Source organism: Kryptolebias marmoratus, linkage group LG16 (assembly GCF_001649575.2).
Source record: "Kryptolebias marmoratus isolate JLee-2015 linkage group LG16, ASM164957v2, whole genome shotgun sequence".
Taxonomy (NCBI): Eukaryota; Metazoa; Chordata; class Actinopteri; order Cyprinodontiformes; family Rivulidae; genus Kryptolebias; species Kryptolebias marmoratus.
Window position 1 is genome coordinate 15760601 of NC_051445.1, and position 23475 is coordinate 15784075.

A 23475-nucleotide genomic window follows, 5' to 3' on the forward strand; every position below is an offset into this window, starting at 1 on the left:
CGGTTAGCATCGCTGGGTTTTGCGCCCACCCTGTGTGCTCGCTCCAGCACCGGGGCAGAGTCGAACAGTGCGTTGCTGCCGGTGAACTCCATTAGCGCATTCGTCATGAAGTTAACAGTATTCCCCACACCTTCGCTGCCTTCTGGAATGTTTATAATCCTCAAGTTATTGCAGCGTGACCTGTTTTCTAGATCCTCAATACGATCCAAGAGTGCAGCATTTTGGCCTTTTAGAGCTTTAACAGCAGATTCGGCAGCACAAATCTTCTCAAAATTATCACCCGCGAGTGATTCTGAAGCGGTGAGGCGTTGTTGCATAGAGCCAACCGTTTCTGTCAGAGCACTCACCGAAGCTTGTAACGGCACCAGTGATTCTTGAATGAGGGTAGAGATGTCTTCTTTTAAACTTTCTCGTTGCTTGGCTAACTCTTGCACTAGTAGGGTCATAGTTATTCCGTCGCTTTTGGAAGGGCTAGCGTCGGAGGCCATAGTGGCTAGCTTGCTAGCAATGGTGTTCCGCGTGGTTATCGAGGAGGTTTGTTTTTGCTTAGAGGTAGCCATTAACCGGCCAAAGTCGCTCAACACGGTAACGCGCACAAGGTACAACAATTCTGTGGTAAAGGTATAAGATTTGGTCACATAAGTTACAAGTTGGGTCAGAGCTCCTCACACTCGCTGCCTACTCCTTCATGACCCAAACCGGAAGTCACTCTTTAATTTATTTACAAAGAATTTGCTGTTCTAGTTCGCGCTGGATTTGCACGCGCGGCCTCCTCCCGCCTCAGCCGTGAACTGAGTGGATTTCCAGGCTGAAAACGGAGGATTACCTTGAGGCGTCTCGATGGAAGCCGTCCGGTGAGGCTGCTGTACGCTGCCGTATTTCTCTTTACCTCTTATTGGTAGAGGAGTTTGCATTACCTGCGGAAGCCTGTTATCAAATATTAAAGATGTTATCCAGCCCTCCTAGACTGCCGGCTCGACGTCCCCCCCCCCTCACCTCTTTTCTGTCTTTTTCACTTATTCGTCTCTTTTCAAATGTCAGAAACTTCTTCAGACTTTCTTCTCTTCTGACATATGCTGCTTTTTTCCCCCCAGCAAGTTTTTAAAGCATATTTTATCTGTTTCTCCTTTCACTAGTCCCTACCTGTTGCTTTAGCCTTATACTATGTAAATATTAGTCATCTTTACATAACTTGCATGGCTTCATTTTTTCTGACTACCAGTAAGGCCTACCAGCCTGAAACCATAAAACCTCTACAGTCTTATTCTGAGCAGATTCAAACTACCTGTTTTATTGCGTCCCAACTCATAACTGGAGTATTCATCGGGGTGTGAACATGGGTCACCTGGGGGTGTCCTGCTCCACGAAGGTCCTTTGGTTCCTGTTAGTGGTCAGGTGGCGCGTTCATTTATTCCCCTTACTGTGGTGCATAAAACATATTATTGAGATTTTAATCTTTGAGGTTTGGAAACAAAGTCAACTCAGACCTGTCGGTGCGAATCAAGTGTTTTTGACGCGTGACAGGCGGTGAATTGTAAAGGAAAAACCAACACAAGCGTCAACAATAACACCAGAACTCGAAGATTTCCTTCAGACCAACACATGGTGTCAAAATGAAGAACTTAGCTTCGCTTCTGTTGTCTATAATTTGGCTGTTGTGTCTGTTTACCGTGTGTACTTGTTGTGTTCTCATGCCAGAAGGTAAGTCAGTATCTCACTGGAAAGCAACAAGCTGGAGATTCTAAATTGCAAGAATTTTCCGTTGCCGTCTTCCTGACATGTTTGTTACCAAGCGACCAGCAAGCCGTGCTGCCATGTTTCTCAGGGTTAATTTTCGAAAACCATGGCTTAATTTTGAGAGCACGGCTTTCGAAACTGTCTTCTAGGCTCATTGCTTTGTTGACCTGCTTTGCACCGACTTTAGCATTTGCTCCCACATTTATGATTGAATCCACTGGAGTTCACTTTAGAAATTAAGACGGGCAAACTTGTACCAGTTTTTTAATAACTATTATTTATCTTCAATGTGATTTATAGACCTGGATATTTGGGGCTCCTGTGAAGGGGTCTGAACACAGCTATAATATTCTGTAATTTACAACGGTGAAATTGAGAAGGGTTCGAGACACGTTGGAGACACAACAACTCTGACAATTTTAAGAGAAAATGTGTTGCATGAATTTATTTTGGACATGCTCAACATTCAAGCAAACAGCTTCTGTGAGGGGAGGATATTGAGAAGCCCGATGAATGTTTCAAAACATTTTGAATGCTGGTTGTCAGCGAGTCAACCAACAGTGAGAGACAGGCTTTAGTAAGGACACACATTCAAACAAAAGGACCCCAAAAAGTAAAGGACTGGTGTTTTGGTAACACAGAACTCTGATCACTTTCCAAAGACCAGGAGAGTGATGTTTCACAGGGAGTGAGGTTTCAGCATTTTTTTTTCTCCCTTTTTTTTTAAAATTTCAACCCAACTGAAGACTCTTCGCTGCCAAACCAAACAGTAATATCCTGTGTAGTCTGTTTTAAAGCCGGCACAGAGATGAAACACATTGGTTTAGCTCAGGGGTCTGCAACCTGCGGCTCCAGGGCCACATGCGGCTCTTTGGTCCCACTGCAGAGCCTCTTTGTAGCTTTGACTAAAACTAACATTGGTTTTTAGATTCACCACAAGACAATTTAGATGAGGGGTTTTTTTTGTGTCCAACTTTATGCAAATATGTGAAAATTCTACTAATACTAACCATGCGAAGAGAAAAACCTATTAATCAGTTGAAGCTAGCAGTTTGTCGGCCTGTTAGCCTCTTCATTAGTTTGACACAAATGATTGAAACGAGCCGTTCTACATAAACATTGCAAGTTATACTTATAACATTAATTTTCCACATATATATATAGACAGGTCTAATGAACCTGCGTAATAGGTTTTTTTAACATGTAAAACTGCCAATAAATGTCAACAATATATTACAGATCTTCAATTATATAACGCCATAAGCTTATATGTAGTATTTTAAAAACACCTAATGAGTTGAGTTATCTTTATTTAAAGCTTCTAGTGTGTTTCACGGCTGTGGATGAGTTTTATTCAGCGAGAAAAGGACCAGAAATGGTTCTTTTGGTTGCAAAGGTTGCAGACCTGTAGTTTTAGCACAACTGTGTTTAAATCCATGTCATAACTTCCCTCAACACTATCTTGTTTACCATGTTGTTTTTCTTTTTAAACATCTGGACCCCATCAGCAGTCAGCCGGCACACAAAGGAGTGGAGATGTAGAATGTGTATGTGTTATTCCTCCGAGCCGAGCTCAGGTTTGTGGAAACGCAGCAGACATCGCACTGAAATGCTTGACATTTACATCATTTTTTTTTTGTTTTTTTTTCCCCAAACCTGACTGTTTTCCTTTGGCATTTCCACCTGAACAGATTTACTTGGGCATGGGAAGATCTCTTTGTGAACTTTTAAAGAGGGTTTTTAAAAAAAAAAAAGATAACCTGTGACTGAGTCAAATAGTGAGGGAGAACGCCCTGTTGTGCCTAATGATGATTCCTGAATGGAAGGGAGAAAAAAAACAAAAGCTTTTTTTTTTAAACTGGGACAAATATATCCTTTCACTTTACTGCTGTCTCTTAAAACAAAAGGGAAAAAAAAAAAACAATATTACGGGCTAATGTAATAAGTTCTGGTAATGTGAGTTTTATATCTGCCGTAAATCACTTCGTCTCCCCCGTTTTAAAATTTTATCTCCGGAGGACGGTCTCCGTGCGTTTCCCTTCACGTGACGGTAAAGGAGCAGCTTGTTAGGATGAAGTACGAGCGTATGCAAAGTTTCACCGAGAAAGTGGCTTTCAATAAAAATCTTGGAGCTTGTTTATTGAAACAAAATGCTCCAAATGTCTCCCTCTTAATAAACTGCTTTGCTAATGGCCAAGAAGACTAGGGATTAACCAGCAATCAATCTCTTTGGCGCTTTAGCTCAGCAGAGAGTAATAACAGCTTCAATTAGACTTATAGGATGCTCTTTTTCTCTCTCCCTCGCTCTCTCTCTCTCTGGCTTGTATACCATTAAGTGTAATCAGTGTTTCTGGCTAATTTTGATGTTTGTCTAATGGCGTGGCCGTGTGTTTGCACAGCTAATTCAGGTCAGAGCGCTGAGGTAAATTGTGCTTTAATTGTTGCTAATATTGCTTTTTATAAGTTGAAGCAGAGGCTTGTAAAAAGGAGCTGCAAGAGGAAAAAGATGAGCATTAAAGTAAACAAAGCGAGTCACTGCACGGTGTAAATACAGAACGGGGAAGTTGTGGCTGCACTGGCTTTGTTTTTTTTTTGTTTTTTGAGAAAGTCTGCAACATGAAGAAATGGGGGAGACAAAAAAAAAAGAGGGGAAATTGGAAAGGATGAAAACAGGAAATGTTAAAATCACTTATTAAGAAGCGGTGGCACCTTCCAGCTCAGGTTCCATATAGTGGCCAGGAACAAGCAGAGAAATTGACTCTGGCAGAAAGAGATTAGCCTCGGTGTTTCTCTCCGAGCAGAATAAGCAGCTGGAGGAGGAGGCCAGGTCTCTCTCTCTCTCTCTCCCCCCACAAAAGCCAGGAGACCCCGGCTGCCCAGGACCTTTCCTCCTGCTTTCCCTTCTCACCCCGCCTCCCCTCCCCTCCATTAGCCCGACGACTCCCATTTCACTTTCGTTCTGCTCGGGAGTGTTTTAGAGCCGACCTCAATCTCCTCGCATCTCTCCGGGATCTCACTGCGAAGGTGTCTTCAGGGGTCACGCGCAGCTGGCTTTGTTGTCGGCGCGGTCTTCCTTCTCCGAGTCCGGAGAGACGGACTTGGTCTGCGCCGCAGACAGGAGGAGATTGGAAAGTGGGCCAGAGGTCCTGAAGAGGTTACCGCGACCCTTCTGTGAGGGTTATAATGGCGAAGATATCACGTGTGGGTTATATTGTGTGTATCGGACTGTTTTCATGACAGGTTTTGCGGGAAAACTATTGATATCCCTCCGAGTGGAACTGTGTGTAGTTGGCACTGAAACACTGCTATAATTTAAGTTATTCCGTAGATCTTTTTCCACTTTCTGAACGTTTTTTTTAAATTAAAAAACAAAACAAAAACAACAAATATTGCTTAATATGAGGGATCTTTTAAAATCTGTCCACCGAGGAAGACTGAGTGAGATGATTGAAATTGCCTAATAATATTCATTTTGTCATTTACTTTCTCCATCCATCCATCCATCCATCCATCCATCCATCCATCCATCCATCCATCCATCCATCCATCCATCCATCCATCCATCCATCCATCGCTCATGGAGGCTCAGAAGGAAAACACAGTCATCCCTCTCCAGCTCCTCCTGGGGGGGATTCCAAGGCGTTCCCAGGCCAGAGAGAATATATCCCTTCCAGCAAGTTCTGGTTCTGTCCCCGGGGTCAACTCTCAGTAGGACATGCCTGGAAAACCTCCAGAGCAAAGTGCCCAAGAGGCGTCCTAATCAGAAGCCCAAACCGCCACATTTGGCTCCTTACGATGCCTCAGAAGCTGTGGCTCTACGTGGATGAAGGAGCTCTTCACCTCATCATCGAGGCTGAGCCCTGACCACGCTGCGGAGGGAGGAAATCTGTTTCAGCTGCTTCTATCTGACATCTCATTCTCCCAGTCATGATCTACATCTCATGACCGGAGGTGAGAGCCGGAACAAAGACAGACCAGTAAAATGAGAGGTTTGGCTCAGCTCTTTCCTCACCGTGACAGACTGGAGCAACGCCATCATTAGTGTAGACAAGACCCAGATCCATCAGTCCTCCTCACTCTACATCCTACTCAGTCACGAACAAGACTCCCAGATACTTGAACTCCTCCGCTTTAATACAGACACTTTTTTTCTCTCCACTTTGTTTTTTTTTTCTTTCTTGTGCTTAAGATCTGTATACCTTGGGTACTAACACGGATATTTTTTTAAAACCATTCTCTCCCCACTGCCTTTGCACCTCTTGTCTACATGGAAACATTTTTTTTTTGGTGAGGAAAAAAAATGAGAGTTTTACAAGTCTTGCTTCGGGTACCAGAAAAACAACAAAGCCGTTTTTTTTTGTCCCCAATTCAGTCGTCATTACTCCGAACTTGTCAGTACCTCAGAGGAAACTGTAAACAGTATTTTTTAACAAAAAGCTACAACTGTTTTGGGAGAATCTTTATCTAGGCTGAAAATGTTCTCTCTCTTTCTTTCTCTCTTTTTTTTTTTTTGTATTTTATGTCGATAATATGAACACCTTTGCCACCTACAGGTGTGACACGGGTATTTCATTGTTCACCATTTAGCTCCTGCTGCTGGATGAAGAAGTTTTACTTTTTTTAAAAAAGGAAAATATTATTTAAAAAATGCATAGTTCAATTTGGGCCTGAATGAAAGAAAAGGCTGTAGACTTCAAGCATCCTGAGTTACAAGGGCAGGCTGGGGATACTGGAGGGTTTTGTGTAAAATAGATATGAATTGATACAATATCTATTATTGGATTTATGTTATTTTTCTCTTTAAACATTGTGTACACTCATTTTTTTGTGAAATCTGCCACACATCCTCACATTCAAGGTCTTCTTTTTTTCCCCTCCATTTTTCCAAGAATACTTGATTCTAGAAAAACTCAAAAAAACAATAAGCTGCTCCTTCGTACACAATCTACACCTTTTCACAGACATACGTGAGTGGCTTACAACATCTAATCTGGTCTGAGGGGTGTGTAGGTGTGTGTGTGTGTGGGTGCGTATGTGTGTGTGTGCGTGTGTGTGTGTGTGTGGGACAGGGGACCTTAGTAAAAAAAAAAAAAAAAATCCAAACCCTCTGATAGGAATCATGTTGTAATTAATTGGTTCTAAGATTATGAGAAACAATAACTCAACGGTGGCCTGTGATCAAACACGTGGCTGGAAGACCGTCCTTGGTGCTGTGAAAACAAACATCCCCCCCGTGTCTCATAACTCTCCCACTATTACCGAGGATGGTGATTTGATATTGATTAGGTTTCATGAGGGCCCACTGCTCATCCAGCTTATTGTTCCATGGGACAGAATGGAGGTTTGTCCTCCCTGGAGTCTCGTGGCCTTGTGCGAGCTGTAATATCTGCTGTTATGGCTTCACAGCAGCCTGTGCCCTGCATCCATGATGGGGCTCATGACTCAGACACCACATTGTGCGCTTCGTGATAAAGCAATTATTTCCCATGGCCCCGCGGACTGAGACGAAACTTATCTATCTCCACGTTGATGCTTCTGAATTTCTCTTTATTTTCCTTATTGTCTGGGCTTTTGTTTTGGGTCAGCAGATGTGAAATGGGCCCGCTCGTAATTAATGCGTCTGTCGCCCCGGGGCGACGCGGGAGGAGGAGAGCTCACACAGCCCCGCGGTGCCGAAAATTGCTTATACGCTCGCATCTGCGAGAGCACGAGGTTGCTCACAAGTGTGTGCGCTCGTTCAAACCCATTCATCATATATTCATGCTCACTTTTTTTGCAGGTGCTGATTGAGGCAACAGTTTCCAGGGAGCGGCGAGGTTACATCGCCATAGATGACATCATGGTGCTCAACTATCCCTGCTGTAAGTGCCACTTCTGACTGCGGTTACACAAGGTGCTGAATGAACGAGGCATTTAGCAGTTTGGTGTGATGAAAACGCATTTTAATGCAGCACCAGGCCTAAATAGAAATTAGGAAAAGCTTTTTTTTAAAAAAGGGATGATATGACTTTTTAACACTGCCCTCCACCTGAGAAAACACGGAGGACTTTCCTCAACTGAGGTGGGGTTGAATGGAGTGGTTATGAGAAGTCGGTATCTTACCTGCAGTAAACAGAAGTCAGAGGGATCTCAGTTTGGAGAGGCAGGGAGAAATTTCCAGAGAAGTCAAGCTAACAGCTCAGATAAGGGGCTGTTTAAAGCAAACTGCAACTATCAAAAACACCTTTTCCAGCAGTTTAAGCGAACGCTATATGAAGTATTCTTTCACCGCGCCATTTTTACATAAAACAGTCACTACTTTCTCAACCAAATTCATGACGCTACACGTAATTTAATGGACAACCAGTCGTGACTCAAAGTCCCACCGATCTACTGAGTACCAAACCCATCTGTAAAACTGGATGATTTAAAGAAAGCAAGGACTCTAAATTAGATCACACAGAGGATTCAGTTATCCTGTTGGTTTGAGAAGCCGAACAACTACCGGCAGACCCCCGTGATCAGTGGCTGGATATTTCAGCTGCCACAGGAGCAACAAAAATAGTTTTTGGTTGAGAAAATAGTAACAAAGTAAGCTGATGTAAAGAGATGATGTGTATAGTTTTTAACAGTATTTATTTTTTTCTTTGTTTATTTTTTAACCAGGAGAGTCTTGTTGAAACACAGCATCTTTTCTTTCCAGGGAGTCCTGGTCGAGGTGGTGACGTAAATATAGGAAGAAAGATCCAAAATACAAAAGATAGTTTTGGATATAGATATAAGGAAATGAAGCAAAGGTTAAAGATGGGGTAGCTTTCAAAAAAATAAATAAACAAAAATACTATTAAGTCCAAGAGACATCAGTGCCAGTAAAAAGCTGAACAAAAAAGTCTGAAGTTCCTTTTACTGCAGTTCTAAAGAGATGCTTAAAATAAAGAACGTTATCTGAAGTCTGGTGGCATTCTTTAGATTGTTCCAAAAGTATGAAGAGAGAAAAAAAACAAAACCTAACTAACCTTTACAGAGTTCTGAACTCATCCTAGAAACAGCTGCTGCATTTCATTTACCTCAGAAGTCGGCTCTGATGACGTCACATTCAGTCCAGACATTTTCCAGTTGTTAGGTCAGAAAAAACGGCAAGATTTGCTAATAATTGTGTTCAGTAGCCAGGCTAACTATTGTTAGAAGTACAAGCTGATCATGGTGTGTTTTTCTGTGTTCTATCAGTTCGAACACTGTAACATCATGTCTTCTGTCCCACTTCCAACCAGTCCTTCCTGAGTTCTGATGACAGATTGAAATTCACCAATAAATAAGTAGATGGATGAGGATAACTGCTAGTTTGATTCGTTAAAATGTATGTTTGAACTAATGTGATGTTTTTGAAGTTTGAACTGTTCAAGACGGCCGGAGGTTTTCCTCTGACTAGCTGTTAGCTCGACCATTCCATGGGAATTTCTCCCTGATTCCCCCGATCGCTCTGACTGCCTTCTGCTACAGGGAAGACGCTGACTGCTGATCCCTGCTCCTCAGAAACCCTGAAAAACACTGATTCCTCTAATCTCTAAAGGCCCTTTACATGTTCTCCCCCCTGACAGGGGTCAGTGCGTCTTCTCGGCACATGTCGCAGTTTTCCCATCAGGCCTCCACAGTTTGAAGCTTGTCTGAGAATGCTCCTCTCGTCCGGGCGGGTTTTTTTGTCGAGCCAAGGCGAGTGCAGCAGTTCGGTGTGTTGTCAGCCCTGCCCCGAGGACCTCGTGCAGCACGGAGAACCAAAGACACCTGGGCTTAATAACTGGCCGCGGTGGCTCCTGTCAGCACATTTAACCCCCTGGGTCCGCCGCGCTGTCGGCTGAGATCCACAACCGACGAACGCGCCGAAGTTATGCCCTCTCTCACGGGGATATCTGCCGTCTCGCCCTTAATATTGATACGGCCCGTTGTTGTCGCAAGAATTTTTTGACTCTGATGGGATGGGACTTTCCCTGTTGGAGCGAAGCAACCACCAGTGTTTTTATGAAACAAACACCAGCTGTGAGATTGGGTCGCACCCTCAAACCACCCAGTCGGCCACCCTGTTACTCCCAGACACAACAGATGGCTTCTTCTCACTGCTCCCACCGTGGCTATTAAATAATTAAGACTCTCATCAAGACCTGAGCATGCCTTATGATTTGGCACGCGGCCAGCCTGCATCACTTGGCAGCAAGGAGTCTGAAGGAAGGAAGAAAGAAAGAAAGGGAGAAGACAGAGCCGGATTGTAAAAACCAGAATAAACTTGTAAATTTTTCCCTATTTAGAATTCCGGTTTAAGCGCGGCTGACATTTCAGTCGTATCCTCCCGAGTCGCAGTCTTTGACTCTGAAACTAGCGTTGCAGTTCAATGAAATATTTATCACGCTAAAGAGTCCCGAGGATAAGATCTGACACATTTAGCCGCGTAACGCCGCAGCCCGAGCCAAGCGTGGGGCGTGTTCTTCTTCCTCCCCGCGCTCATTTCGCTGTTTGTTTACTGTACGCTTTGGCTCCCGGCCATGAATTATGAATTATCCTCGGGAGGGACAGCCGCTCGGGAGGAAAAACGCGGTCACATGTGGGGCGACGAGAGCGTTCCTCCAGACTCGTGCTGTACAAAAAGCAAGATCAAGAGACCGTCGCCCGCGCCGCTGTCTGTTGTGCAAAACCAGGCAGGAGGCGAGCGGGATCCAAACGCTCCGCTTCTCCCTGATGCGTCGGCCTCACAGTGGCGCCGCCGTCTCCTCCCGTCAATCATCTGGAGTGACAAGGCGGCGTGTCCTACACGGTTTTTTTCCTCAGAGATGGCTGGCAGGGCTGGCCGGCACCTAGGAGTGATTCGGCTCCACAGGGGTCCGCTTCACACTTCTTTATTGTTAATCGCAAAGTTGGGTGAGAGGGCTACTCCCACGCACTGACTCATTGGCAGCTTCACACAACACGCTGAGAAGTTATTAGTCAAACTGTGGAGGGCTGATGCTCACTCTGTGGATTTTGTTTTTCTCCTGGAAACGCTCGTCTGAGAAGTGGTCACGTTTGTTAGCGAGTTATTTTTGGAATGGACACCCAGGGACAGTGCTTTCTTACGCTGTTACGCTGTATTTTAATCATACGGTTGATGCAGTACGTCTTAAAGTGCAAAATATAAGTTTGATTATCCTCAGCTTCAAATCTGACTGAGTTACAGCCATTTTTGTCCTTCTCATGGCGTCCATCTTGAATCGGTTTGGCTCCAAATGCTAATAAGTTGGAGACATACATCCAAAGAGTATTTAACTTTCGTCCAATAGTACATGAGATATTTAGCTAACAGACAGAGGCAGTTGACAGTATGTGTTGGGAATGACCCTCAGCTACTATCACACGAAATTTGAGCGCAGTAACTAAATCTGGCCAAGTTGAATCCGAGTTGAAGCCTGCTTTGGGTTGGCTAAGGTGCAGCAGCCATCTGCAAAAGTTAACCAGTTTTAGAGGTTCAGCCAATGAATATTTTGGTTCATGGGCTATTTCTCTAATGCCACAAACAGGTGATAAATATGTACTCAACAGAAAAATATGAGAAAGTTTTAAAAATAAAGAGAACTGATGTGGGAAGGTGTTTGAATTAGAGTTTTAGAAATGACTGAAAATACAGTAAATGCACACGTCCAGTTTTACCTTTACCCTCCAGTTTTTCTTCCTTCGTTTGCTCTTTGTTTGTTTGAGCTAGGTTTCTGTTTTTTCTTGCTTTTAATCAAATAAATGGGTGAAAAACATTTCGGCATCCAGCGAATTCCAAATGAACCGCTGTTTACCAAAACTGCTCTTTATCAAGCTCAAAAAAAAAAAATTAAAAAAAATAGATTCAAATTCCTGTTTTTCTATCTGAAACAAGAAGAAAACCTTGGCAGCATTGTTAGCAGTCGACTGAATGCCCCCACCCACCCAAAAACAACAAAAAAAAGTTGTGTTTTGATGTCAGATTGTTGCTCTCTGCATCTGTCTGTTCAGATAAAGCCCCGCACTTCTCCAGACTCGGCGACGAGGAGATCAACGCCGGTCAAAACGCCACTTTCCAGTGTGTTGCTGCCGGGAGATCGTCGGAGGCGGAGAAGTTCCTGCTGGAGGTTGGTGCTTTAACGAGGGTTTATCCCGAACACAGACTTCCTGCGTTCGGAGCGGCTAACGGAACAAAGCGAGGACTCACCGAAGTTCTTCTCGTGCCAACACACCCGTAGTTGTTGTCTTTCGCTGTCTGTGCTCGCATTTCTTTTTGCCACATGAAACCAACATCCTGCCTGTTAGGACGCACGGCTGAAGTCGAGTCCTGACTCCACGGCTTGTCTGAGAAATATTTTGTTGACAGGAAGTCTAAACCTCTATTTGGCACTTTGTTGGTTTTACGTGTTCTACAAACTGTGATGCTTTTTATTGTCCAAAGGAAAAAAAAAGAAGACAGGGCATTAATGTTTTTTTTTTCCAAGAGTGTGTGTGTGTGTGTGTGTGTTTGTCTGTCTGTTAGCAAAACATCTCCTCAACCACTGAACGGATTTGAACAAATCTTTCAGGCTTTAACAAAATCCTTACAAAGTAATCACTGGATGAACGTCTACAACTGATTATTTTTGGAATCAACCTGTTTCAAGATGGCTGCCACAGTTAATCAATCTTATGAAACACAAAAATGAATATAACTCGGTCGTTTTAACAGATATTGAGCTAAACCTTGGTGTGGTAGTAGCTGAGAGTCATCCTTATCACATGCTTTGAGCGCTAATAGATCACTTGAGGTCGTTGCTGGCAAAATACGATCCTTCACCGAATACTGGTTTGATTGTTTTAAAGCGGAGCTGCATCTCTTTTGGAGTCGGTCTTTAGCTCCTTGTGTTTAATTTAACATCTGATTTAACTTGTTGCTCGTTTGATGTCCTTCCCAAACAGAAATCCTAATGGCGAGGGCGGCGAAGAAGCCAAGGCTTGCGCTCTGCTGTAGTTAAGTGGAAGAAGCCACACTCGTTGCCTCCGTCTTCCAATTCCTCTGCATTTTTCATTGCATTCATGAGGATCAAAGTCTTTGTTTCAGTTGTTTTCCTTTTCATCTTCGGCGACTTGTTCTGTGAAGGTCGGGCGGGTCCGTGCGGTTCTCCTGGTAAATCTGTCTCCCCGAGAAGAAAAAACGAAACAAAAAAAGAACCAAATGTCAAGCTGTAGTCTTCTCTTTTTGTTTGTCTCGTCTTGTGCCGACGCGTCATATTTAGCACCAACGTCTTCCCTCCCACCACATCCAGTGTTAATCACGGCTCACCCGGGCCAACCCATCGCATTGTTCGAAACTCGGCGCCATGTGATTTAGGTAATTGAAGCGTCCTCGTTCACACCTCCTCGAACAGCCGCCCGTTTTGTTGCAACACAAGGATGAAGACAAACGCTTTGGGTAATTAGCTGGCATAACCATACAGACGTCTGCTGTAATGAGATATCCAGGCCACACGGACGCCTTTTTGTTTGCTCCCCCTCTGTCTTCAGCTGTCCTCTTCAGCTGTATTTATTTCTTTCTTTTCATATGAACTCAAATCAATGTTTTTTTTTTTCCCTTTTTGGTGCCTGTTTTGATGTGTGTTTACTGTAACAGCTGCAGAGCCGTGTTGGCTGCACTCGCCTGCCAGATTAACAGATCGTTTTGTCATTTCCTTGCCAATTAGCCACAGCCAGATTGTTTTGATAACATGAAGCGATCTCACGCTTATTTGATTTATCCCTATTTCTCCTGCCTCCGTTCTGTAATCCACAAGCTAGGTGGCCAAGAACAGGGAGATGCAAAAGATAGTAAAGACTAGAGAAACGGCTGAGAGCTGAACGACTGCTGAAATTTGCTCCAAAAGCCGAGGCTGAATTAATGAAGCAAAAAAAAGAAAAGAAAAAAAAGCCAAAACTAAGTAAACACTAGCTAAAGCCTAAATGCAGCAACAGATGACCTAAAAGTATCAAAAGGTTAGCTAGAAGCTAAAAGTAGTACATTGCTATCTAAAAGCAGATAAATATTAGCTAAAAGGAAAAAAAAGTAGCAAAATGTTACATAAGAGTAGCATAACAGTAGCAAAAAGCTAAAGTATCACAAAGCTAACTAAAAGTATCAAAAGGCTAGCTAGAAGCTAAAAGTTAGAAATTGCTATCTGAAGGCAGATGAAGATTAGCTAAAAGCAAAAAGGAAGCCAAATGCTACATAAGAGTAGCAGAACACTAGCAAAAAGCTAGAAGTATTAAAAGGCTAACTGAAAGCTGGCACAGTTGGTAAATCCTAGTTAAAAGTATCAAAAGATTAGCTAGGAGGTAAAAGTAACAAAAGGCTAGCTAAAAGCTAAAAGTAGCAGAACACTATTGAAAAATTAGCGAGTATGCTGAAGCAGATTTCATAGACAACACTTTCAAAACAGAGATCTTAATATATTTAAATGGAGAAATAAAATACAAAGATTAATATATTTAAAAGTATAAAGGTTATTGAAACTACAAGTCATGACATCCATCTCCTGGATTAGCTGAATGTTTTAATATATGAATAGTTAAATAAATAATAACACAAAGAGGTAGATAGATTGCAAAAGAATGTACAAGAAAGTTCAAAACAGGAAACCAGCAGCATTCAATGAAGAAAGGATGATTAATTTTTTTTAAAAAAGATCAAAATTCCTGCGGCTGGGAGACTTGTTGCCGACTTAACCCTAATTAGTGGGTGTGTGTTTGTTTGTTTACAAAACCCGGGCCAGAGGTATCTGTGGCTTGTGTGTTTTTTTTTTTTCTTTTTTTGAAGGAACTATAATCAGTGGTAAAAGAAGCTCGGATTACCGAGCGTAACCCAGAGGTCTCCGCGCTGATCCCAGCATGCCGGCGTGCTTTGGCTGGCGCTAAAACTAAAAAGATCAAAACGAATCAGAACTCACTTACAGCCCTTTCACACAAAAGGAGAGTAGCCTGAAAACACGAGGAGGGACATCACGTCGCAGGTGTGGGGTTTTTCAGACACTTTGGGCTGGGCGAATGTTGCGCGTTTTAATGGTGTGGAACAATGTGAGAAAATGCCCTCGCGGAGCAACGGCAAGGTGGAACGCACAACATTTGTTTGTATGTCCATCTTTCTGTTGCAGCTTTATTTACTTTCAGGCCTGACTCACATTGTTTATCATCTGTTCCTGCGTTTACCTCCTTTTCTTTGCTGTTAATTAAAGACAGAGCGTTTCCTCAAAGAGATGCACATCTCACACTTACCTATCATGCCGGGGTTTTAAACTGAAATCCTCCTGAGATGAGAGGGGGCAGAGTCACAGCTGTTTTGGTTGGACCTTGTAAATTAAATTACGCAGAATCTCACGTGACGCTGTGAGATCTTGTGAGATGCGTTTGCGCACAAAGAATGTCATGGTGTGTGTGAGGGGTGACTATCAGCTACTGGCACACCCAATTTTAGCTCAATATCTAAAACTGACTGAGTTATAGTCATTTTTTTTTGTATTCCATAGGGTCCCTTAGCTGTGGCGGCCATCTTGAATGTGATCAGTCATTTTCATTGGTTATTAGGTCTACAACAAAGCAAGAACTCTCTGCGCTGCTTCCATTTTTTTACTCTTCCATCTAAACTGATTAAACCTTGGCTCATCGACGCTCATTTCCCTCCGGTTTCCGGCTGCCGAGCGGTCGGACGTTTCGCAGGACGGCTGAACACGACGACGGGCCGCGTTAGGAGTCGCGTTCGTGGCGCGCGTTATCCCCCGTAATCACTGTTATTTTAACAAGGTTTCATTTGTATTTATTAAAGCGCGCCCGATTGTCAGAATGCAAGATTTAATCAGCTAGATGGCCCTACATTTCCAATTAAATTGAACATAATTGAACAATTCTCCTTTTTAATGACACCGCTCTAATAAGAACTGACCCATATAACAATAACTCAAGTGTGCTTTGTTCCATTATTAGCTTAGTGTCCCTGGAGTTCACTGGGCAATAACTGTGTACAAGTATAGGTACGGTGTGTGTGACTACAGGAGGTTGAATGGTCTGTGTAAGAGGATGTATTGTCATAATGTTGTGGAACGGCGCCGAGCCCAGGTGCATTGAACCTGGCAGGCGAACGGTGAGATCCGCGCCGAAGTGTTTAATTAAACGTAGATTGAACAGAATGCAGAACAGACAGAAGCCAAAGCTGAAAAGCCAGATAACTGTGATTGTAAACCCTCTAAGCAGACAAAACTGATCAGGACAAGGCATTAACAACCAACTGGCAGGGAACAAAGAGGGAGCCAGGCAGGATATACACGGGGACAACTAATGATGAAGGAGCAACAGCTGAGAGGCAATTAGCAAACAGCCAGAAGGTGTGACCAACGGAGCAGGCTTTACCGCGGTAATACAGGAGGTGAAGCTAACAGGAAGCAAAACATGGAGACTAAGAGTGATCGCACACGAAAACACATGTCAAGAGTTTATACTATTTACTGGTAGAAACTGCAGCGGGCTGAAATCTGCTGAGGAACAAACACTGAGACTAAAAGCTAAAAGTAGCATAAGAAGACAAAAACAGAGCAAGTAAGGTGAAGCAGATTTTTAAGCGAAACAATGTATTACTATAGGAAAAATACTTGTAAATAAAGTTAAATATTTTGTAGTATGAAGTATAAAAGTTATTTCAGCCATCACCTGGACGTGCTGAATGTTTGGATATATGAATGGTTGAAATAGCACAAAGTATGCAGAAAGACAACAGGAAAACAACACTGTGAGTGTTGAATCGGCTTTAACTCAGTCAATTTGACATTTATTCAGCTAAAATCTGGTGTGGTTATAGCTGAGAGTCATCTCCATCCCAGATTGTGAGCTCTGTCATGCGAAGAGGTGGGTGATATTCATTCCTTCAAGAAATGCTACTTCTATTATCAATCAGTTTGTCACAGCGTCTTTAACTTGGGAGGATTCTTCTCCTTTGAAATCGCAGTTTCACAGGTTTTACAGTACAGTCATACCTGTGTGTGTGTGTGTGTGTTTCTGTGAATGTAACTCCTGTGTCAGTATACAACCACTGCACTGAGTTGACCTAACATGCTCCTGTGTAGAAAATGGTGGTGGTGGTGGGGGGTTGACATGATGACCCGTCCTGTTTTCACTGACCCTGTCCTCTCTTCCTTTCCAGAGACACAATGGGGACATTTTAACAATGGCGTCGGTCAAACACCTGAGTCATCGGCGCTTTGTGGTGTCTTTCCAGCTCGATAGTGTCCAGCGCTCTGATCAGGACCTCTACCGCTGCGTCACGCAGTCCCCCCGGGGCTCGGGGGTCTCCAACTTTGCTGAGCTCGTCGTGAAAGGTAAACGCTCTCTTTCCTTCATCTTACTGTTTGCTTCCGGTTGTGCTTAGTCTCCCTGGAGGCATGTTATATATATATTTTATTTTTTTGTATCTTTTTGCTGTTCTCCCTTGTTCAAAAGCGACAAACAAAACAGACTTGTGTTGTCTCTGCATGATTGTGTAAGTCTTCAAACCTCCTTATCTGGACGTATTTACACAAAATTCGTTACTCATTTTGTTTTTTCCGGCATGAAAGCTTCCAGGAGTTGAAGTTGTCAAGCACGCTGCCATCTTTAGCTCCTCAGCTTCCTGTCAAAAAGGCGCTCACTTGACTTGGACCGCTGCATCCGCCGTCATATCACGAACCACAGATGGTGACCTCACTCTCATTACTCACCACAGCCCAACAGCCTGACTCCACTCTGACAGCATAGTAATGACATGGCAGTGGTTTGATGGCATAACAGACTCCAGCCCTCAGCTAAGTGAGGATGAGAACAGGAAATGAGGACGCGACATATTCTCTGTGTTCTCGTCCTCTGCTGCTGGCTCCTATTGATGCTGATGCAAATGTAGGGGAAGGAGGGGGGGAAAGAAGAGGTTTCAGCTCTCTTGCTGTTTAACATTTTATTGGTACATCAGTTGGTGGCTTTGGCACAGACTGAAGAATTTCAACGAGTGGGTGTTTTGGGGTTTATTTAAGTTTTGATAGATATTCAGTTTATTTTATGCCATGGTTTGTTTTGTTATGGAATACAGTAACTGAAATAAAGTGAGCTGCCCACAACACTAAGCCATATTTAGGTGTAATTACTAATTATGGTATTTCAACAAGCTAAACGTATCTCCTTTATAAACCAGATTATGGCTCTTTCCTTTTTTTTCTTATACCAAATAACATGAAAGAGTTGAACTTTTACCAAATATCGGACAATTACCATAGGTGTGGAGGGAAAAGAGCTGAAATATCAAGAAAAGGCAAGAATTGCACAGGAGGAGTTCTGAGATTGAATTAAACACACAAAGTAAGTCAGACTTTAATATCACTAAAAAGAAAGCTGTAGTCCAAACATTACTGAGCAAGAAAATGAAAGCAGACAGACCTCTGTGTTAAGGAGCCTGCCAGGGGCCAAAATAAAATTAGAGGCCATAACAATTGGTTCCCTCAGTTTAATAAACTGTACAGATTTAAGAACATTGACGTCTACATGCAACAGGTGTAGTGTTTAGCTTTGTTTTAAGTCTGGAGCTGAGCGGGTCGTTCTAAATGGGGAAACAGAGTAAACACGACAATAAAAGTAAAACAAGGAGTTTAGGGACTTCCTACATGTTGCAGCATCCATTATTCAAGGACAGCAGTAGGATTGTCTGTGGTGTCTCCAAAATCACATCAAACTATTATGAATCTGACATTTATGTCACTCCAACAGTTAAATTAGAAGTGTGCACATTTTGTCACAGTCAACAAGCTAGAAGAAGGCAGCGGTGATAGACTGTAACATCAGAACAAAGAAGCAGGAGAAGATGGAGGAATACAAAGGGTTGAAAGATGAATTATAACTTGTGGGAACTTGAGGCCTCAGTGGTACCAGTGGTCATCAGAGCACTCGGTGCTGTGACCCCCAAACTGGAAGAGTAGCTCCAACAGATCCCAGAAACGACCTCAGAGATCTCTGTCCAGAAGAGCGCAGTCCTAGGAACAACTAAGATACTGAAGAGAACCCTCAAGCTCCCTGGCCTCTGGGAGAGGACCCGAGCTTGACGTGAAAAGTGGAACTGCCAAATCGGAAAAAGTTTATATATATATATATATATATATATTTAATATTGTATATACACAATGGCTCAATATCAGCATAACCAGGTGGCAGAATGCAATGGTTAGCATTGTGCTCAAAGTTTAACATATTTTTTGTTTGTTTTACTTGTTTGTACATCCACAGCTGTACGTTGCGGCACGAGCCAAATTCCTTTCTCAAAACTTTTACTAAACCCTCCTAAATGTCATCAGACACCAAACCATGAGTGAATGAGCTGAAACATAATGTCCTCACCGTCGCTGTGGGAATGTGTGTCAGTTATGACCCTAAACACCCGTGTGAAGAATATAATGCAGTGAAATGCAACCTGCCTGTTACTGTTGTCTTCTCTGACTATGGGTGTTAAAAATAGGCTCTGGAGACAATATCCGTAAAATTATATTCTGCCCACTTGTTTGTGGATTTTAGGCAGTTGTATAATTTTGTACGTGCATATAAAACTCAATAATACAACTTAATAATATGAGCATATTTAAATGTAAACATAAGTATCGCATGCATGCCTGGGTACTATGGCACCCTCTGCACCCCTCTTTCTCACAGCTTTGGTGAAAAGTCAACGTAGTGGCATTGTGTTTGCTGCTTCCCCTGCTGTTTCCGAGTCAGGAGAGCGTTTTCTCAGGCAAAGCCCGACATGTGGACGTAATGACCAGCTGTAAGTTATGTTCAGGTCAACAGGCTGTAACTCCGGCTTCTTAATAGACTTTACAAGAACCTAATAAATACCTTTCTCCTCCGCTGCACCGCTAAGAAGGGCCTCATCATTCTCCTAATGAGTTTGGTCTAATTCTTCTAGCGACGCAGAAAACGTGCGGAAATCTCACTGAAACTCTTCTAATGACTCGTCGTAAAAAAATAAGTTGATTTTTCACTATTTTTTCAAATAAAGATGAGTCATTGAAGAAATGTTGCATTCATATCTTCCTAAAGTAGAAATCTGATTGCAGATAACTATGGAAACATAGCCAAATAATGTAATGATTCTTCATCAAAAAAACTGGAAGAAATTTTAAAGGATGTGAATTCAGCCATCAACTTTCTTCTCTAAAGCCCAGTAGTGATTTGAGATTTACTTTAGCGAAAATTGGAGCTGGCAAAAGTCCGACATTCTGATGGATAAACTGGATAAGAAGTGTAAAGAAAACCAAGATCAAAAGAAATGTTTTTTGCAGTTTTTGTGCTAATTTTATCTCCGCCATAACACACTGTTCCTCACTGAGTCGCATGTTTTGATATCTTCCTTTTAATGGGTTTTTCTTAAGCTGCAGGAGCAGATTTGAATCAAAGTTTTGTGACAGAAACCAACGAATAACAAGCAAACAGTGATAAGGGTGCTTATGCATCTGCAACCTTAATAAGAGAGAGAGAGAGAGAAAAAAAAGCTATTTACTGCAGCTTGAATCTTACAAACTGTGGGGTGAAAACTGAGTGAGTTGTTTAAACTTTAATCCCACAGGCTGCTTCCTCGTGGCTTGACGTTGCCCTTTTAGCAAGGAGGCAGCCAACCTAAAGATGAGCCGCTGCAGGCCAGGGGAGCCAGAACAGAGCAGAGGTTGGGTTCAGCTAATGTTTAAAGCACACAGAGCAAAAAAAAAAAAAAACATAAAAAAAGCAGCAGAGGCAGCTCTGCAGGAATGAAAGATTAGTCACGGCCGCAAATCTTCCTCTGATCTTTTCTCATGCTTTGTCTTCGTTCCTTTTCTTTCCCCCCCATTCCTCAATTTCACGCTATAATTGATCTGCCTGTAAGTGACATTTGACCGTCGGGCTCCTGAATGAATTCGCGGTTTGAAAACCTCGCCCGACAGTGATGCAGGGGCCCGCTGTTTCAGCGTGGCGATCCGGCGAGGGGGGACAGGTAGAGGGAGAGCACGGGCGGCGCTTAATCACGCACTTACGGAGTTGTCACATTCACTGCGTTTGATGCACAGCTGTTCTCTTCAGTCACCTCTTTGCTAGCGTATGTGCCAGGGCTCAGAATCCTGCGCTTAGAGGTATGACTAATCAGCTGTGTGAACACATTTTGACCTGCTCACATCCTGGAGTCTCTAGAAACTCATTTAATTTAACTAAAAGGGTTCTGATTAGTTTAACGAATGGAGTTTTACCTCTCAAGAACGTCCAGCACTAAATGCTTTTAATGACTAACGGCCTAAAAGAAAAGGGTGCATATGATGTGAAAATGTGTTAAGCTCTTGGACGTATGTGTTGTGAACGGCTCTCGGCTGCCGCCACTCCACACTTCAGCTTCGTAAAAGTGACGTTACGATCGTTGCAAACCAGGGCTGCTTCTTTCTCTCCGGCAGTACCTCCGTCCCCCATCGCGCCGCCTCAGCTGCTGCGCGCCGGCTCCACCTACCTGATCATCCAGCTCAACACCAACTCCATCCTGGGAGACGGCCCCATCATCCGGAAGGAGATCGAGTACCGAGCCAGCCAGTCCCCGTGGTCGGAGGTGCACGGCGTCAACATGGTCACCTATAAGCTGTGGCACCTGGACCCGGACACCGAGTACCACATCAGCGTGCTGCTGACTCGGCCCGGAGAAGGAGGGACCGGGCCTCCCGGACCTCCTCTTGTGAGCAGAACCAAGTGTGCAGGTGAGGTTCCACAGCATCGGTCACTCTCCACCAGTTCTTTTTCTATAATTTGTGCCTTTTTTTTTTTAAAAAAAAAAAAACAATTTTAAAGCCGTAGACCTGAACATCTGAGGATTCAGGTGGTGATTCAAGTATTTTTTTTTTTTTTTTTGCAAATCAACATGGGCAGTGGCTGCTTCTGTCTTCCCAAGTTCAAAACATAACCTTCTCCCAGCTTTCATTTATATTGCATGAGGTTTGTTTTAAAGGCACCTGCCGGGGATTTCCTTGTAAGCAAACAAAAGTTATGTCTACATTCAGTGGAACTTACCAAAGTGCACTTCTTGTATCCTTGGTTCGTTGTTCTTCAGAACTCAAAAAAAAAAAAAAAACCTACAGGAAACTTCAGTATGAATAATACATCGATTATCGTCTGCCTCATCAGTATTTCACTCTGAATCTTGCAGGGTTCATGGGAGAACCATTGTTTTCTTTTTGGGGGTTTTATCAGGTGCTGGTCTTGGGGAAGAAAAAGGAACTAGTATTATTATAAACTGGGCAATGGTATTTTTTAAAAAAAAACAAAAACAAGGACTCATTCGAGACAAAGTGGCAGGGAAAATCAAAAAGAAGGAGCTGCTCAGGTGCTGCAGATGGAGTGAGAATAAGATGATTCTCATTTACCAACAGAGCTGCTCAGTAAATTTAATTGTCCAGGCCCGTGCCTATAAATATGTCTCATAAATGTGACTCCTTTGCATGTAATTAGGACATTCTAATAAAGATCCTCAGCTCAATGTACCGCTGCCCCGCGGCCTCACGCTCTAACTTATGTAACATAATGAGACTCTTTCATTATGAAGCCAAATCTGTCTCGATAATCTGCTGAAAATTCAATCAGAGAGGAGCCGATAGACAAACTCTGACTCAGTCACCGTGTGGACTTATCTCATAAGAAAAGCCACATTTGTTATCACGGATGTTCTCTGAACTCCAGAGCTGTGGGAAAGCGAGACTTTTAATTGCTGCTTGCATGGTATTATTGGTTTGAGGGTTATTTAAAAGATAACAGATGGCTGATTGCAGGAGCTAGCCCGGAGCCCGAGTCGTCGGTGGGTGCGTACTTCAGAAGATGGAAATTTGCGAGTTGAACGAACAGACTCGAGACTGGGAAGTTTCGTCTCGATTTGTCGTCGGGAAACTCGAGCGGTCCGTGCAGCGGTAACAACCGGCAGAAAAGTCGACAAGTTTTAACCCACAGCAGCTCTAACGCGATTATTAGAATATTTCCAGCCGGGGTTCTGGTGTTTCAGTGTCGAAAGGTTAGCTTCCTGTGTGAAAGCACGGCCCACCTGCTGCAGCATTTTCAGGAAAACTGGATATAACGGGTGTAGAAAATAAAAAAATTATTCAGAAATCTGTGAAAATGTTTTTTTTAAATGAAAAGAAAGTTAAGTTTGTTGAAATTAGCAAACACCATCTGTCCACTTATTGTTGATCGGACTGGTTAACATTCACCGGTGATGAGAAGTAGATCAGTGTTCTATAAACTGAAGACCTTATTTGGAATAAGACTTCGTCATGTAAACAACATTTTAATCATGTTAACTAGAGGGGGTAACTGTACATTTACTCATACCTTTTCTGGAGTTTATGGAACTTTCTGTTAGACACATGGTTCGTGGGTTACTCTTTACAGTTCAGGTTGAATAAAAAAAACAGCGAGTATGACTTTTTTATTGTATTGTAAATTTACAAGTTGACAAATCCTACCTTGCTGTTCATGACCTGCTGCCTTAGATCCTCCCCACTAACAACGATGGTTTGTTGTTTTTTTGTCTCTGCTTCTGTGAGACTTATTGTATGTAAGAAAAACCAAACAACAAAAAAAGTACAATTTGGCATTTGTTTCTTTTTCTTGTTGTACGGACCCTCAAACCGAGGTATGTACCAAAGCGTGACTTAGGCGTGCCACTGCACCCCTAACAGTGAAGCTATAAAAACATCAAACCTTTTTATCTTGGTGACA

General features: G+C 42.9%; 1 protein-coding gene across 11 annotated transcripts in view; it reads left to right on the plus strand.

The window, feature by feature from the left end:
- ptprub (protein tyrosine phosphatase receptor type Ub) overlaps window positions 1-23475 on the plus strand; it is a 231398-nt gene that overhangs the window by 138311 nt on the left and 69612 nt on the right. For all 11 annotated transcript variants that reach the window (XM_037980238.1, XM_037980240.1, XM_037980239.1 and 8 more), the window contains 4 exons: window positions 7517-7598; window positions 11722-11837; window positions 16892-17066; window positions 21174-21467. In XM_037980238.1, the coding sequence (XP_037836166.1) occupies window positions 7517-7598; window positions 11722-11837; window positions 16892-17066; window positions 21174-21467 (667 nt within the window). The remainder of the gene's footprint in view (window positions 1-7516; window positions 7599-11721; window positions 11838-16891; window positions 17067-21173; window positions 21468-23475) is intronic.